The sequence below is a fragment of the Leucopleurus acutus genome, assembly GCF_964270905.1.
Source record: "Leucopleurus acutus genome assembly, chromosome: 18".
In the NCBI taxonomy this organism is placed as follows: Eukaryota; Metazoa; Chordata; class Mammalia; order Artiodactyla; family Delphinidae; genus Leucopleurus; species Leucopleurus acutus.
In genome coordinates, this window is record NC_139160.1 from 14002338 (window position 1) to 14020666 (window position 18329).

The following is an 18329-nucleotide window of genomic DNA, read 5'->3' on the forward strand; positions in this document are numbered from 1 at the left end:
GGAATGCAAAGCAAGTCACCGAAATGCAGACAAACTGAAATAATTAAACTCGATAAGCCCCACTATTTTATAAGTTATAACCATGTGTAATAAGCACACTAGATACTTAGATATAAGAATTCAGCTCTATGCTTGCATAGTTTTATTAGAGTTCCATTTACTAACATAATTCTGATACATTAACATACACTAATGAGTTAAAAAGCGTTTAAAAAGTCTTCCAAATTTTTCTCCAATGAAGTAAAAAGAAAGAAGTACTTACGAAGCTAGCAGTTCAAGAGCAACTAGTTTGTCTTTACTGAAGGTGAAACAGTTGAGTATATTGACCACTTCTGCTGGGTGAACAGCCACCATTTTCTATTAATACAAAAAATAATGAGAAATTTTTTCAACATGAGAAATTTTCATGCAAGAAACTGCCTTTTGGGGGGAGTGTAATTAAATGTTCTTAATATAAATATTTGAGATGAAAACTGCTTAATCAAAAGTAAGTCCTAACAACTGTGTGAATTAAAATTAGGCTTTTCAACATAACTACTTTAATTGAAGAGCTAAGTTCTCCTATGTGCTCCTTCTTATCCACATTTCTCAATAAGTTCATCTATGGAAAAAAAATTTAGATGTTCTACTTTCCTCAGAAAGTAGATATAAAATATAGGCTATATAAAAAATATAGCCTATATAGATATCGCCTATATAGATATAAAAAAAGGCTATATAAAAAGGGATATTTACAAATATGAGAGACATGCTGCTCGAGAAGTTAGAAAAAAATTATATTCCTCAGTTAGAGTGCTAGGTACACCACAATCAGAACTTCCTAGTGAAGTCCATGGCACTGAATAGTGTTATTAAAGAAAGGTACTCCAATCACATCATTAGAGGAAAGACGGGTTAAACAGGTTTCTTTACTGAACTTTCTTAAGAGCCTTGTTAACGTGCACTGTGACAATCCAAGATTGTGTGGACTGTTACATAATTTATTTGCCTAGGATACCTATATCTTTGAAAAGCAGGTCAATTTATAAATGTGTGTTAACAGTGCAGGAAATTCTAGAGCTGTGCTATCCATATAGTAAGTCGCCACTAGACACGTGTGCCTGTTTAAATTGAAATTAAATAATACCTTAAAAATACCCTTCCTCAGACAGATGACATGTTTTAAGTGCACAAAAGCCACAGGTAGCCAGTGGTTACCATAGTGGATAGAGCTGATATAAAACATTTCCATCATCGCTGAAAGTTAATTTGGACAGTGTTGGTCTAAAAAATGTAAGTATAAACCAGTCTGACTATTCTTCTAAGACTAAATACAAGAGGGTGAAGATATACAAAAATAAAAGTAAATAAAAATACTTAAGAATTCAAGCCCTGTTTTGCTTGCTTATAAATATTTTCTACTCCAATCTGCCAATTAGGACCCTGTACAATTTAATAGTACAGTACATACGATTTAAATTTACAAGTTTTAATTTTTTAACATAGTTATTTTGAATAATCAAAGTATAATGAAATTTAGCGTATCTAATGGAAACAAATTACAACTTGAGATGAATTAGAGAAAACTAGGGGAGAATTCAAAATAGTTAAATTTTACATTCTAAGGAAAAATACTTACATGCTGTAATGCTTTCATTGCCTTCAACTGAGGCTCAGCCCAGGAGAAATATCTCAGTAAATCAACCACCTGAAAGCAAAGAACTAATTTAGCTCTAATGACAATGTGTTTGCAAACATTTCTCCAAGATGTATTTCAGTACTTTGAATTACTATTCAAAGTGTGCCGCCTAGGCCCCAGGGATGAGGCATAAGCATGACACCAGAGTTCAGACTGGGCTGATGGAGTAGCCAAGTGCAGCTACTGAAATTTACATCAACTGAAATCAAACCAAATCAAAAACTCAGTTCCTTACTGGCACAAGCCATATTTTAAGCGCTCACCAGCCATATGAAGCTGGTAGCTACCATGATGGTTACTGCAGAGAGAGAGAGCATCTCCACCATCACAGAAAGTCTTGGACAGCATTGGTCTAGAATAAAGGAAAGTATAAGGTACAGGAAGAAGAAAGTACCTGAAAAAAAGGAAAGCTGGAAAAGTACTAGATGGAGATAAAAACATCGCGTAGGAATATAAAGATATAGTACGAATGGAAAGTTTCAAAACATTTAGTGGAGAATAACAGTTTTAATCAATCACAAAAGGGTGCTCAGTGGTGTGGTTTAGTGTAGGTTCACTAACTTCTACTCTTTAACTCACAGCTGGAGGGCATACTACTCTTACTCAGACCACAGATCTAGTCCCTAAAAATATAGGAATCACCCTGAATCACGCCAGCAGCTTCTAAATGGTAAGTCATTTTGAGAGCACAGCCAGCCAGGCTCTCTCCCACTACCACCAGCGAAGTTCAAGTGAATGAGGGAGATACTGTGCAACAGCCAGGAAGAGGTGAGCAGACACCACGATCACAACACTGAAGTCTCTGCGTGGTCACCACCACCTGGGTTCACTGCCTCTAAGGACACCCCAAAAGGGGAAAAAAAGACTCAAGACGAGAGGGTAATAAAATCTGGGTTAATGAATTATTTTACTGTGAGCTCCTAAAAACGTGTTAAGGCTTCAATTATTCCACAAAGCGAGGTTAATGTTAGGAACTGGTGTGGTCTGTGAAGAAGAGTAAAAACACTTTTCACTCCTTAATGAGAGATACATAAATAGCAAACAAGTATTGTGGGTACTTTCTACACAATTTTCTAAGAGTGTATGCCCTTACTTTTATGAGAATAATGTTTTTACTATGTAGAGTAAATGCTACCTGGGACTTTACCAACCATAAAACTTTATAATTTATCATGTATGATTATTGTATTATAATAATCATTATAATAAGCTTAGAAGGTCACACTTAGAAAGTAGCTTGATAAAATTTTTAATAACTTTAGCAAAGTCATTAAATTTTTAGCAAAGTCATTAAATTTCCACAGTAGGAAGTTATCTACAAAATTTCACATATATACACAGAAACACAAGAGAAGGAAAGAAAAGCTATCAGCTATGTGAAATTATAAATCTTTCTCTGAAACATTTAAATTTTTAAAAAAGCATGAGGCAATTTTGAAAAGTAATGGGCTAGCTGCAAAACCCTCATTGAATAGGCAGCAACACGTGCCAGTCACAAAGCAGCTTTGAGGACTTCAGTAGGCAGAACTACAGGCTTAAAGTTATTCAAGTTTTGAAAGTCTTGAGAAACAGATGAAAAGTTGGAACATTTACTAACTCAATCTATAGATTCATCCACTGTCTACCCTACTCACGTTCCCAACCTTTTCTGTTCTTCAGATGTACATTTCCATTTCTGGTCTATTTCTCTATCAAGTATTTTCCAAGTATCTCTTGGAAATCCAGCTTTCTCTGCATATGTGTGTGTGTATATATGTGCAAACCTGTTTGTCAATATCAGCAAACTCCCCCTAAAGTTGGGTGAAAGTCCCCACTAAACTACCACACTGAAAGTATCAGTCTTCTGGCAATTACAGAAACTACTTATTAGACACTATTTTTTTTCTTATTTGCTAAAATTTTTACATAGTGGCTTCATGTAAGAACATATATCACCATTTGTTCAAGTTTTATAAAATGTAGAGAATTTTACAATTACTGACTCATAAATACTGTACAATTTTGGGTATGTTTACCATTAGAAGTTTACAACATATGATTCTGTGCCCAGAATATAAACACTTTGAACTGCTTTCTTCAGACACTGCATTTTAAAATCATGTTAGCATATGATATCGTGGTGAAAGTGGGTATGCTTATCAACTATCCCAACTATAAATCATGTAAAGTTTTCTGCTAAAACTGAAAGCCTCTAAAGTTCCTGAATAAACACAGCAACAAAGTAAAAGCAATTCTGAACTTGACCAGCAGGTAAATAAAGACACTAATCAGAACATCAGTGTGAAAAAAAAAAAAAAAAAAATGCTGTTGCTTAAACAAATAAAGGAATACCTGTTCACTGGAGAAATATCCGTGCACATATTCAATTGCTTTTAATTTGTACTCTGTCAAAACAGCCTAAAAAACATAGAAAAACAGAATGAATATATGTAATCATATGCATATATCAAAACTGCCTAAGCAACTCAAACAGCCCTGGCACAAGGAGGCCGATAAAGTCACCATGGTGATGTGACATTCTACCTTCCCAAGTTCCATGCTGTAAGGGATACACTGAGACAGCCGGAAAAGCCCCTGGGCCTCCCTACTCACTCCTACAAAGGAAGGGAACAGAATTGTGAGAGATATGATTCGACATTAACAGAAATTAAGTATTCCTGGAAAAGTAACTGCAGTTTTAAAGCATCCAAAATCCAACAAGCCGTCATTTTTAAGGTTAAACGTACTACCCATCACTCATTCATCAGATAATTATTTGTTGCACACCTATATGTGCTAAGTGATAGAGAAACATGGATAAGACATGGTCTAGTCCAGGCTCTCAGTATTTCTACAGGGATGTGAACCCAGGAGCCAATCTGTGCGCCTGACGCTAACTGGCAGTGCGGCCTCAGAAAGGCATTTTAATTGCCCTGAGAGCCTCCTCACCAATCACTACCCACCTCAGTTACTGTGAGGATTAAAACAGTCGAGAGTAGATGTGACACATAATAGGGAAGTTCAGAGAGAAGTCGATGGCCTTGACCCAGCACTATCTAGCACCGAACGAAATCATGTATTATCTCCTTGCAACTATATGCTAAGCTTACAGATGGAAACACCAGACTATCAAAATTTGGTAACAACTACTCATTAAAAATCCACTAATCCCCTTTGTATGGTGACAGATGGTAACTAGACATATTGTAGTGGTCATTTTCTAGTATACAGATAAACACAGACAGTGTTGTAGGTCAGTTACACTCCAGAAAAAGAAAAATCAACTAATCCCTTTGCATTCACTACAAAACAATCGTATTTGTACTTTTCACATGCATCATTCTGCTAAGAGAAAATACTACCACCAGTCAACAGAGAAACACATCCAGGGAGCTCAGTAGCTGAATTTTCACTGAAAAAGGGGAGGGAATGGTACTCTGGATAATGTACTCTTGGGAGTTTGAGTATTATTGCCATTATTGGACACAATCAAAAGCAAGTTTCTGGCCCAAATCCTGGACTGTGTTGATGCCAAGTCATGTCTTAATTTTTTGATCAGCACCTGAGAGGCCCAGCTGTATCCCCAGGCACAACACCATGGCACTCAGGAGTCAGACTACCCAACTTTGAACAGTGCTCTCCTCCCTCACCAGGTGGGTAACTTTGAGCTGGCTGGTTAACCTCACAGACACTAGATCTGACCTCTGTAAAATGAGGGTTGTTAGGAGGATCTAATCAAATAACGCATGGAGAAAGTGCTTAGAATAGACACACTCAGTTAAGTGCTCAGTAATAAATGACTATTATTGTTATTACCCCCTTCTTAAAAAGCAAATTAAATATTGCTTTTTCCCCTCCTTTCTTCTCCCCTGCTATTTCTTTTTCTAGTGTCTTCTTACATGGCTTTGTTTTAAATGACAGTTTTGACAGCCAGTATTACCTACAGACGTTAACGGTGACATTCAGAAAGATACTACCTGGTTTAAACCGACTTACATTTACAAAGTCTGAGAGCAATTTTTAAAAAGCCAACAGTTATTCATCCCATTTTAATAGCCTAATACTATGCTGATGTAGCTAGATACTTGGCATAGACAGCAAAAGATATTTTGATTTCAGACCAGAAATAAGGACTTAAGTTGCTATGTATTTGACTTTAATCTCTGGAAAATTTCCTATTCCCCTCATTATTAATTACTATGTCATCTTCCCAGAGTTTAGAAGGGAGAGAATATGCAAACCAACACTCTATAACTTCCAAAGGTAGAAATCAACTGGTCTACCCGAACAAATTATTTTCTCATAAACCGTAGTTTAACATCAGCTCATGAACAAATTGTGGCAAATTCTAAGCATATAATTATCAAGCTAATGTTTTATTGCAAACTTTCATTGGACAAATTGGGTTTGCAAAAGCAGAAATTCAAAAAAAGAACACTCAATATCCTTACAAATGTAAATTTAACCTAACACTCAAATTTGACGAAGAAAAAAGCTTTAAAAAGGATGAAAGAAAACAAACATTTTGCTTTACAGAGAATGAAGAAAAACAGCATGTCCACAAGCAATTTTAATAACTTCGTAAGCTGAAATGAATAATAATCACCAGAGCACAAGGTAACAAGTCTTTTCGCGTCAACAAGGGTCTTAAAGATATGAAAATGGCGAGATAATTGCCCGGAAATTCTAAGCAAAGGACCCTGTATTAGCATAAGAATGGTTTGTCAGTTCTTCCAGGTTTAACTTTGTAAACTCGTACTTTTTGCGCTTGAAATAGTGTTAGGCTCAAGGGTACATGCCAAATTTTTTGCTGTCCGGTTCATTCTGGGAGGTAGGCTATGCACAATAGCCTCAAAATGAAGCAAAAACCTGAAAGCAGGAGAAAAAAGTTTTGAAATGCGAGTGTTTGAAGCCCATTCCTAAGAATGACTTTAAACTTAATGCCACACTTATTAGGACACTAATTTTGTCCGGCACAGGCAACAAATATAGTCCGCTTATACTCAGATTTTAAAAACCTGTAATAATAACTACCGTTAAAGAAACTCCCTACGCTATTATCTCTAGTTTTCACTCACTCTTACGTTACTAAAGAGGAAATCGGTTCAGAAATATTAAAATCACTTATCCGAAACTACAGAGCTATTAAAGATTTGTAGCGGGTTTCGGAACCAGGGGCTCTGAATATAATATCCGCAACACCACACTGATTCTCAAGAAGTTTAGCGTTAACATAATTTCTGTTTGTATCGTGAAATATATCAAGATTTAAACTCCTACTCTACACGTTAAAATTCCAACCAGTTTTGCAATCCTTAAGCCCGTATTTTACACAATCTGCACGCAGTCCCTCAAAGAGAATCAATCACGAGAATTCGTAGCTCACAGATTTAAGGAATTAAGTGCAATTACCTTTCTAATTTCATCCAGCACCGTTTCAAAGGACTTTTTGTCCATCTTGACTACTATCTCGACGAGAGGAGTTAGTTTCAATTACAAAACGTTCATCCCTGGTCCGCTCCGATAGTAAAAACGTTTACAGCTGAGAAGAAAAAAGACTCAAGGAGCAGAATAAAGGATGCGAAGAGGTAGAGTACTTCAAACTCTGCAAAAATTTCTAAAAGTGCAGACTTATAAAAACTTTTTATTAAAAACAAAACCCGTCAGGCTTCCCCAGCTTCTTTACACAAAGCTTCAGGACCCCCTCGGGGAAGAGAAACCCGAGGTTCGGTGGCCGGAGGCAGAGCGTCGGTCCCCGCAGCTCAAAGGCATGCGCCGCCGGGGGAAGGTCCGGAAGCCGCCTTCCCGAGTGGAGCGGCCCGGAGAACAGAGGCACCCGCGCCCCGAATCCCGCGGGCGGCGAGGAGGGAAGCACCGGCTTCTCGGCCCGCACTTGCACCTCGGCCGCCGCCGGCCGCCCCTCACCGCCGCGAACCGGGCCTCATGGCCCGCCTCGCGCTCACTCCCAGCAGCTCCGCCGGACTCCTGGGTCCCGTAGCCCGGGCAGCAGCGGCCCGGCAGCTCTTTGTTACCAGCTGCCACCGCTTCCGGGAGCGGGCCGGCGGCCGGCGAGCACCGGGAGCCGGGCGAAGGGGGTACGGTCTCAGGTAGGGGGACTCCCGAAGACCGCAGCGCCAACGGCGCCAAGAGCCCTTCCTGGTTACCCCCAGAGCTTCCCCCGGCTCGTGGGGTCCTTCAACGGAGCCCGTCGCGCCAGAGTAAAGTCAACTCTGCGCCGTCTGCTGAAGCCACTCTTCGCGGAGAGCCTGTGGAGGGGTCCTGGTGTGGGAATGTAGGTGTCCATAGCGGATGCCTGGATGTCTCGGAATTGGATGAAGTTGAAGTCTTTCCCAGAGCCTGAAAGTTATTAATCAAACCTTAATTCTAAGGTTTGACTGTGCTAATTATTGGTTGTTAAGTCTGAATTTAAAAGAATGAACGTCGAGTAGTTAAGGCATATCTAAGGGCGCCCCGATTTTGGTGGACCGGAGAGGTCCACAGCGTGGACCGTCCGAAGGGTGGTCACGGGGTAAACCCGGGGCACGTGACAAGGGGAGGGGAGGGGAGGGGAGGGGGGAGGGGAGGGGAGGGGAGGGGGGAGGGGAGGGGAGGGGGGAGGGGAGGGGAGGGGAGGGGGGAGGGGAGGGGAGGGGGGAGGGGAGGGAGAGGAGGGGAGGGGCGGGGGTAGGCGGGCGGTGGGAACGCCCTGAAAATCCGGAACCCCGGTTCTGATTTTCTTTCGCCCTGGTCTTTGCTGCCTTCTGGTTCTCTCCTAGGCTCATTGGAGCTAGGAGCTCAGTGCAGCGACGAACCGCGTGGACCTGAGGCTGTCCGGGCGGCCCCCAGCCGCCTGCCTATTTTCTCCCTCGCCAGGATTCCTGTCTAGTCATGACGAGTTTCTGGGTCTGCGTAGCCGGCGCTAGCTTCTTTCTTGCGTTTCTGGTTTTCCATTCTCGATTTTGTGCCTCTCGGGTGAGTTGGATAGTGAGGAAATGGCTGTCGGGTGTGTGGATAGCACTGTGGGGAGACGGTCTTGCGATGGAGGTGGCGCTGGTTCTCTTGCTAGTTCATCTCAGAACCTGCACCGGGGGCCGAACCGCCGACGCGTGGCCTGTTTCTTAGCGTTAAAACGTGTGTAATATGGTACATCGCCATTTTCCTTATTTTCTCTTCTTTCCCAGCTCCCGTTACCTCTTCACTTTGCTTTTAAAATTTCCTGGAGACCTGAGGAAGCCCTTTACCGGCTGGATGTGGATTGGCCTAAGTATTCAGAATACTTTACTGGAGCAACATTTTGTGTTGCAGTTGACTCCCTCAACGGATTGGTTTACGTAGCCCAAGTAAGTAAAATTGGGATTTTCTTTTTTTTTAGGTTATGGATACAAAGAAAACAGTTTTCCTGTCTCACCGAACTCAGTAACTGTATACGTTTATATTACGCCAATTGTAGAGTTCGTTTTTTGAGTTAAAGTTAATACTTTGGTTTTGAACGCGATAGAGATTAATATTGTAAGGTTTTGTAGATGGTTTTTTAAACGTTCCTAAATTCCTTGGTTAACCTGTAATTTTTGTTTCTCTCTGGCAAAATAAAGATTGCTTCCTTAAAAGTGATCCTATCTAAGCCGTTATTTTTGTATACCTTCAGAGAGGGGATAACATCCCAAAGGTATTAGTGTTCACAGAGGATGGATATTTCCTACGAGCCTGGAATTATACAGTTGACACGCCTCATGGTATATTTGCAGCCAGTACACCACATGAACAATCCGTCTGGATCACGGATGTAGGAAGTGGTATGTTTAGTAATACCTATTAAATTATTTTGCTAGAAATCACATCTTTGCCCATGTTCTTGCTTGTCCATTTTAAAATCAGAGTGGCCGAATCTAATTGTAATTCCTTTAATGATTCATGAAATCGCTTGTTTCTAAATCTTTATATTGTACTTCCGTAGAATCAAGACATTTAACAAGGAGGCTATAATTATTATGATCTTTCCTTTAAGTTGTCACAGGGCTTTTGCCTTTTAAAATATCAGTTGCTCTTCCTAGAGTAGATAATTCTAAACAACTTCTGTGAAGCAAAATAAAATGGCGATCTCTAAAAGCTAATGAATGGAGTCCTTGCCTTTAGTTTTCCTTTACCACTTCTCTTTCAAAAGAAATTATGCTGATAACAGAAGTTATAATAGGCTAAGTGCCTAATAGTTTTAAACAGATCTCATGTGACAATATAATGAAAAATCTTTGACTTCAGTTCTTGCTATTGAACCACATGCTTTAAAAAGTGAAAAAAAATTATTCCAGGTGAAACAAAAGAGAGAGAGTGAGATTATGCTGAGAAACCAGAACTGCTTTCTTGCCCAGAGTAGATCTGCACAAACTGCTGGTAATGTTTCTGAAATCCCACTGACATCAGCATGTCTGAAACCTTCCTTCTGTCGAATATTTTTAGTAGAATGTGCTGCAAAACAAAGTAAGCACAGTTGAACTTAAAACCGTGAGATAAGTTTTCAGAGGTAACTGTTTGCTTGTGCTTGTAGCTTAAGACAAGATGGTATAAGAGATAACCTGGTATTGTCTTAGGATCTCCGGAAGGAAAGAGATCTTAAAATATTTCTAGTCTTGTCCCAGTTATGTTCATGGCTTGAAGGTCCTTCTGTTTCCCCACTTCTGGCTAATTCAGATACCGTTTTGGAATTAAAGAGGTCTCAGTTTTTGTAAGAAGTGCCCTTACCACATCTGTTCTCAGAACCCAAAAGATTTCTGAGCCTCAGCCCCGTGACCCATTTATTTAAAGCTGTATTTTGGATGGTAAGATTTTGGTTAACCCCCCAAAATCTAAGTTATCTCTGAGTTCATTGTTAGACTCTATGAAATTTGATTATTTTCGCTTTTTATTTATTTTTTTTCTTTTCTGGATTCACTGTTAAAAGAGGCCATTACTTTTTAATTCGTTCCATTCATGTGATCCTTTTTTATAAAATACTTCACTGGTTCCCAGAAATAAAAAGAACACACATGATCTCTTCATTCTTTCCATCATAGGTTGTTTTTCCACACACAGATCTGAAGACAGTTTTTCTATTCCTTCCTATATTTCGAAGAATAAATTCTCTTCAGTAAAAACATGGCTGCATATCATAGCCATTAAAAAAAAAATATTTACTGGTATTCTCTTTCTTTTCCAATTCCTTAGAGACTTTGTAGTTTGCTTTCTTTAATGTTTTGTTCTCTTATTATTGCTACAGACTTTAGCTCAAGTCTCCAAAACAAGTATAATAATAAATACAATTGTCCAGATAGGATTGTAATGCAAGCTGATTCACTTTATTTCCAGAGACCCCATTGTCTCCAATTTATCATTTGAATGCCTACCAGTTAGTTGGTCTTGGTATGCCTTCAAGTTGGTTTCTGTTAACTGCTTTATAGTTTTTCCCTATTTGTAAATATTCCACTTTATACTTTTGCTTGTAAGATAATTTTAACGCAAGTTTCAGTGTGAGAAGATAATATACTGGTGATTTGGAAAGATCTATTCCTTTCTTAGGAAAGAAAAGCTAATGGGTTGAATTTTGTATTTGTTTCCACTAGGAGAAAATGTAGCTTAAAAAAGTCAGTATTGTTATAAACCAATGTTACCGCAATAAAAAAAAAGACTTAAAAAAATTAACACAAGAATAGATATAAATGACTTTTATAAACAGAAGTTTGTATTATAAAGAACTTTTTCAGTCACCCACTGAAATTGGAGATCTGCCAGTGAATGACTGGAATAACAGTTTTCAAATATAAGTTGTTCATTTTCCAGATCCTTCTTAATTTTCTTATACAAGTAATACTTATTCAAGGTCATAAGATTAAAAGAAGAAAATGGTGTACCAGTACTTTTACATCATGAGCCTTCTGTTTAAGGAGTCAATTTTTTTTTTTTTCAGTTTTCTTTATTTGGATTTAGAATCTTACTTTGGAGTACCTGAGGTTTTAATTCATGAACGGATTTGGCTATAACTAATGAAGCTCTATTGCTTGTCAAATATAACATTTAATTATCTGAGCCTTTTAACTTTTTATTGCTATTTAATTCTGTTAAATTTTTGCTCTCAGCTTACTTGGAAAATGTGAATGTTTGTACTATGGTTATATATTTGAAATGTGCATGTCTATCTTTATAGGACTCTACGGTCATACTATTAAAAAATACAATTCCTTTGGTGATCTTGTTCAAGTTTTGGGTACCCCAGGCAAAAAAGGCACTGGTTTAAATCCCCTGCAGTTTGATAACCCTGCAGAATTATATGTAGAAGACACAGGGGATATTTACATTGTGGATGGAGATGGAGGATTGAATAACAGGTTGATCAAATTGTCCCAAGGTACGTGGCTTAGTTTTGTATGGTATTATTGCAATACTTTAAAACTGAAGGAACTTTTTGGCCAATCCAATATAAGAATGTTACTTAATAAGTTGGATTTAATTTGTCTGGTACTCAGTATAACCTCAGTCTTTGCCTCTATCTTCACATTTCCTTCTTCTCTGTGTGTCTCTTTGTCTCAAATCTCCTCTCCTTTCTCTTATAAGGGCACTAGCCATTGGATTCAGGGTCTGCTCTAAATCCAGAATCACCTCATCTCAATACCCCTAACTTATTGGAACTAGGGCCTTTGCAGATACAATTAAGGTCACATTCACGGCTCTGGAGATTGAGATTTGGACATATCTTTTTCTGGTGGGGCTGGGGCGAGGGACACCTTCAACTCAGTACAGGGGAATTAAATAAGATGGCCTGTAGAAACGTAATTTTTAAGCTCAGAGGAATGGTAATACCAAATAACAGGTTGGTTATAAGGGGAAACCAGTTTCAGGACAAGGTTGACATGAACCCTAAACAGCGGTTTTGAGTTATGAAAAATTCAGGTGGAAACAGTCATTAAAGAAGCAGATTAATTGCTTGAAACAGGGAAAGAATTTTTTTAAGCACACAAATTAGTCAAATGGATGTATAAACAGAAAGCCAGGAAAACATCAGCTGGGGGTATAACTGAATACTTTGTAACTTATGACATAAAGTATAACATGTAAATGCATAAGGTATTCTGTATGTTGTTCTGACCATATATGTGTACCATTTATAGATTTCATGATCCTTTGGCTACATGGAGAAAATGGGACAGGGCCTGCTAAGTTCAGCATTCCTCACAGTGTTACAGTTGATTCTGATGGTCGGGTAAATATACAGCGTCGCTGGGGACTGTCTGAATATATGGGGGTGGTGCAGAGCATGGATATATGGGCACACGGGAGTGTCTAGACATTTGGATACGTGTGTATGTTAGTGGATGTGTATCTGGGTATGTCTGGGCAATTCTTCTGGGTATATCCACATACTCTCTTATAAATGTTTGGGTCCTATAATGAAGTTCCCCAAATATTTAGAAATGAGCAAAATAGATCACCTCTGTCACTTAAAGGATAGAAGAAACAAATAATGGAACAGGACATAAGTGAAGTTGCCTGAAAAAAAAAGAGTTGTGTTGAGAACGTGTTGATCAAAAGGGAGATGGAAGAGGTTAATCTTGGAAGCTTGAAAAAAGGAGTGACCAGGCACACTCTAGTTCTCCAAGTGACCTAGCTCTACTCTGTCTGAGGAACAGAAAGCTTTAACCAACAAATTTCAATTTCTTCTGTTCCCACCTCCGTCTGTCCGCTGCCACCTCTTGCTTTTACACACCTTTAAGCATACATGTTGCCTCTTTTGGGGAGTCACCTTCCTGTAACCGAACCCCCCCAAAATGTTTTATATTAGTTTCTCCACCTGTTTTCCTGTAGTAGCCCTTACTCCCCCATTATAGTAACCATCACACTGTAAGGTGATGGTTAAATTGTCTCCCCTAATAAGAGTGTAGGCAGTATGAGGGCTGGAACTGCATCCTTCTGCTTTCTGTGTTAGTGCCTAGCACGTAGGAGTCATCCTACATCTTCGTTAAATGACTGAGTGCCTTGGTGCGCAGTGGCTGCATCAGACTACCTTGGCTTCACGCCGTTAGAAATTTAATTCATTTCCACTTCTGATTCCGTGCTCAGCAAGCAACCTTCTGATTATGACTTGGCTTCCTGTGTTAACAGAGAGAGAATGTTTTGATCATAAAATCTGCAAGAATTTTGCATTGTAGATAGGAAGATAACTGAACATAGGAACTTCATCTGTAAATTGGGAACTGGAAAATTGGAATTCTGGTTTTGCACATTACCCTCCTGAACCTGATTAGCCACTCCCCTCATGGGATAAGAACAAGGTCAAGTTTCTGAGTCGGCAAGACCTAGACCCAGGTCAGCTCACCATGGTGAGGAATGTCCTTGGAGGTCATTTGATGGGGAGCCTCTAGCATCACCAAGTGATGAAAACCGGGCGTGTTCATTTCTGGACCCTTGTGTTTTTATAACGACAGCAGCAATACTATTGTGGCATTTAACATGATTAACTCATTTAATCATCGCCTCAACCCTATGTGAAAAGTTTATTAGTTCCAGAGTTAGACTTGTTTCTTAAACCAGGTTTCTCATAATAAAAATCTGTTGAGTAGGAAAGATAATGCTAACAACCTATAGTGTCATTCAGTCCAAGGGTCTAAACTGTATTTCCTCCTTGGCCACTTGTCTAAGACAGTAATCCCAAAATCCTTAAGGAAACTCCTCTTTAGTAAAGAATCATAGACCAGGAAAAGATCTAAGAAATAACCTTACTTAGGGATCAATAGCCTTTCTAAAGTGATACACTGAGTCTTTATTTGTTTCTGACTAGAGATGAATTCAGTGGCTACCGAAACTCACACACATTGACAAAGACTTAGGGTTATTCTGAAGAAATAGTCCTGAATCCACAAATCCAAGAACTCCAGGGATCCTCAAAAGGGGGAGGTAGAGGTCAGCACGTTTGGCCCATCCTGTACATATGCTGCAGGTTGCATACATCAGATACAGTACACGAAATGTCATTTAGGTCCAATCTGCCTTCCTGTTTATAACAACAGTTTCCTGAAGAACTCATGGCAGCCTATAGCAAACCTAAATTAAACCTACTGTTAGCCCGTTATCATGCTTTATATGTCACCAGAATCTCCCAAGCTTCCTCTTTAGTTTGGCACTTCGGTTTGGAACTTTGGACACACCCTGGTAAATAGCAGGTAGAGGTTTAATTACGTGATACGAGTGAGCAGCTGGCTTCCCACTGGCCTGGGGTCCTAAAGAGCAGGGCTGCTTTTCTATGTCTTGGTCTTGTTAGCTGGCCCAGGAACCAACAAGTCAACAGGACTCAGTGACAGCGGTTAGAGGAGGGAATGAATGAATGCTGTCACTTCTCGGTGTCTGCCCATCCTCTGCATTGTAGTGGAGTACTCCAGCTTTCCAGTTAGCCAGATGTTTAGGATAGTAGAGCACTCTAGGCTTCGGGTTAAGACGGATGGCCATACATGGCTCTCTTGCTTAATTGTAAGCTCTGCTTAAAACAAAGTATTTAACTTCTCTGCATTTGAGTTTCTTATCTGAAAATGGGGTTTTTAATATTCTCTTCTGTGAGGTCCTCTAAGTCCTCAGTGGGAGTTTATGAAACTAATGAAAATAAACATTCATTCTCTTCCCCTCTTCTTTTTTCTTTCTTTGGGTTCCCAGGTGTGGGTGGCGGACCGAGGCAATAAAAGAATTCAGGTGTTTGATAAAGACACGGGGGAGTGGCTAGGAGCTTGGAATAATTGTTTCTCCGAAGAGGGACCTTCTGCAGTCAGGTAATCATTTCTTTTTGTTTTAAAACGCTTGTTTGATTTGGTTTATGTTAAGTTTCTCTGAAGAGCTAGCTGAAAGTTTAGAACATTTACTGTTAATTTTAATCAGGGAAAAAGGAGAAGGAAAGAAGTTTTCAGAGAACATGTAATCATATTTCAAATCCCAGGCAGCGTGAATGTGGTTAAACTCCCAGCACACTGTGGGATCCAAGTAGTATCAGAGATAATAAAGCCTGGACCTTCCTACATCCTCTGCCCTCGAGATGCAGTTTATTTTTAAACAGAGAATGAAAATAAAAATCTTGAGTCTATAGTTTCAGACCCAGCCTGACACCGATTCTCCATTAGTTTCATCTCTGTGTAATATTCCAATATTGTTAATTTTAAAAACATAAACTAATCTTTGGTTAAGTCTGTCATCACAAATCTCTTGTTCCCTGTGAAGCAGAATCAGATCAATTTTCAAGCCCCCTTGAAAGAACCCTTCAGCAAGCAGGTCCTTACTGTTGTGTAGCACTGTAGGGGATACACATGTCGAAAAAATAAACATTTATGTTAACTTCGCCCCGGTTGATTATGTGACATGTCTTCCTCCTTAGATTTACTCCCGACGGGAAGCACTTGATCGTAGCTCAGCTGAACCTGAGCCGGCTCTTACTCGTGGCGGCGCCCCCGGTAGGAAGCATTGGCGACTGTTCGGTGATCAGCACGATCCAGCTGGCGGATCAGGTCTCACCTCATCTCTTAGACGTCAGTGGGAAGACTGGAGCCATCTATGTAGCAGAAATTGGAGCAAAACAAGTACAAAAATACGTCCCTGTGAAGAGCTATTTCTCTTCATTCGGTTCGTAACTGTTTCTTTCCCTGAAGGTCATTTCAAGTGGAAGTTCAGATTCGCAGCTTTGGGGCATTCTTGTGACTTCATTTCACACATGAGTGCATAAGGATACTTTATGAAAGAAACGTAACTCTAATGAAAAATGGGGTGGGAAAGCGGGACTAAGGTGGTAACCCAGTAATTTGCCCTATAGACTCATTCTCGCTGGGGGTGGGGGGAATACAGGAATAAAAATGGGTTTGCAGGATAATTTATTGAATTTCCCAGAAACAACACAAATCTTCACTTAGTAAAAAATGAACTGCTTGAGAGATGGGGTCAGATGGGGTCTTGATTAACGAGAACCCACAGAGTGCCAGGTCCTGAAGATTCAGGAATGAGCAGGCAGGGTTGTCTGTGCCTTTGAGTAGCTTACAGTCCACAAAACATGGCAGCAGCAGCGCACGAGGGAAGTAGGACTTTCTGAAGGAGGGGTGTTTTGTCTGAATCATGGAAACTTTTCAGGGGAGTCCGTTTGAGTTCCTCAAGCTCCGTTTGAAAAGCAGGAGGAGAGAACAACGTCCAGGTACATATGTTAAGGAAAGTGCACGCTTGCTGTGAACTTCGGTAGACTTTATTTTACAGGCCCATCTTGGCTTTGGTCCTTTAGTTGTAGGATACGTAGTTGCATCCTTTAAGTGTAGGAATAAAATGGCTAGCGTCAAGCACTTTACCGAAAGGGGTTTTTACAAATAACTGGAATGGTTTTTAAAGGTAGCGTTAAAAATAGTTCCTCTCAGTGCCGCCACCTTCCTTCCTTCCTTCCTTCCATCCCTCTTTTTTACATGAACTCTGTCCCTTTCTAACATTTGTCTACCTCAGGGAAGTTTTAGAATTATTTATGGGAGAATGTGTGCCAAACACTTGGAGCTATTAAAATGAAGAATTTCCTACCCTTCTATTTCTATGTCTCTTTTTTACCCCTTTGAATATTGGCCTCCCAGTTAACACCATTTGTTCAGTTTGTTCTAGTTCATTCTAGGTTTGGAAGGAACCTTGCCGTATTACAGTCTTTCAGATCATTCTTCGCCTTTTCTCGCATCAGCCTCCATCTTTATCTCCGTGTTTCACTGTAAATTGTATGGCAAGTGAGAAATCTTGAGCTGACTGTCCTCATTACCTGTTACGACTGGAGTCTGCTTTCCAGACCTCGAGGAACTTACACTTTTGTCATATCTTGATGCAGTTAGGAAGGTAAATCTACCAACAGGAAACCCTCTCCTGTGTTCCAAGGCCATTGATGTGTGTTTGTGCCACTGGTCAAGCTGTGTGATCTAAGTGAGCTGCCTTAGTTTTCTCTTCAGTGAAATGGGAACATCATTGCCTTTCCTCCTTCAGGAAGACTGTGAGGATCAGATGTGCAATAGGTACAAATATGCCCTTTGAAATCTGTAGCTCCAAGTACATTAAAGTCATCTTATTAGCAAGGGTCCTACTAAATGTGCTATTTACCTGATACCAGCTATCAGTTTTGCCTTAATTTTGCATTTATTGCTTTTTTTCAAAGCGTATCCTCACAAATTTTATGCAGTTTAGCCAAATCGACTTGGATGAAAGGAAATAATTTGAGGTTTTATTTGTCTTGTTTCCAAGCCAGGACAAGAAGTGCAAATGTCTCTTTGAAAGAATATAGGTTAGATTTTGTCATTTCAAAAATGTTGTATTTAACTTTGTTTTATACCAGATTTTTATAAAACTCGCTGAAAGTATTGTTTCCATGTGTCCTGCTAAAAGTTTATTTTATTAGCATACTCGTAATCATGGTATCTCACTTTTCTCCTTTGGATTAATTGGTTAAATTAATTGAATGAGAAGTGTGTTGTATTTTCTATTAAAAAATAAAAGTTTTGGAAAGAATGCAATATTGTCTGATTTTCCAATTAAAGCTTGATTTTATTGTTATAAAAGCAGTCTGTAATTTCTTATTCCATTGAAGGATTGCAGCAATCATGAAATCACAGGTTGAGAGTATATCCTCTTCATTCACAGTTGAAATGAGGGCCGAAGTGTGTAAGTA

General features: G+C 39.5%; 2 protein-coding genes across 2 annotated transcripts in view; one reads left to right on the forward strand and one right to left on the reverse strand.

Annotated features, from left to right (window-relative positions):
* Window positions 1-7857, reverse strand: part of PROSER1 (proline and serine rich 1) — a 28057-nt gene extending 20200 nt beyond the window's left edge. Inside the window, exons 1-4 of the mRNA XM_082859183.1 lie at window positions 7070-7857; window positions 4010-4075; window positions 1619-1687; window positions 263-357 (exon numbers count right to left, since the gene is read on the reverse strand). Of these exons, the coding sequence (XP_082715309.1) occupies window positions 263-357; window positions 1619-1687; window positions 4010-4075; window positions 7070-7114 (275 nt within the window). The 5' untranslated portion in view covers window positions 7115-7857. The remainder of the gene's footprint in view (window positions 1-262; window positions 358-1618; window positions 1688-4009; window positions 4076-7069) is intronic.
* A 547-nt stretch (window positions 7858-8404) lies between these two features.
* On the forward strand, window positions 8405-18099 carry NHLRC3 (NHL repeat containing 3). Its single transcript, XM_082859413.1, has 7 exons — window positions 8405-8629; window positions 8839-8997; window positions 9303-9450; window positions 11832-12032; window positions 12793-12884; window positions 15326-15438; window positions 16035-18099. The coding sequence occupies exons 1-7, from the start codon at window positions 8546-8548 to the stop codon at window positions 16285-16287; spliced, it is 1050 nt and encodes a 349-aa protein (XP_082715539.1). The 5' UTR covers window positions 8405-8545; the 3' UTR covers window positions 16288-18099.
* Window positions 18100-18329: the final 230 nt, after the last annotated feature.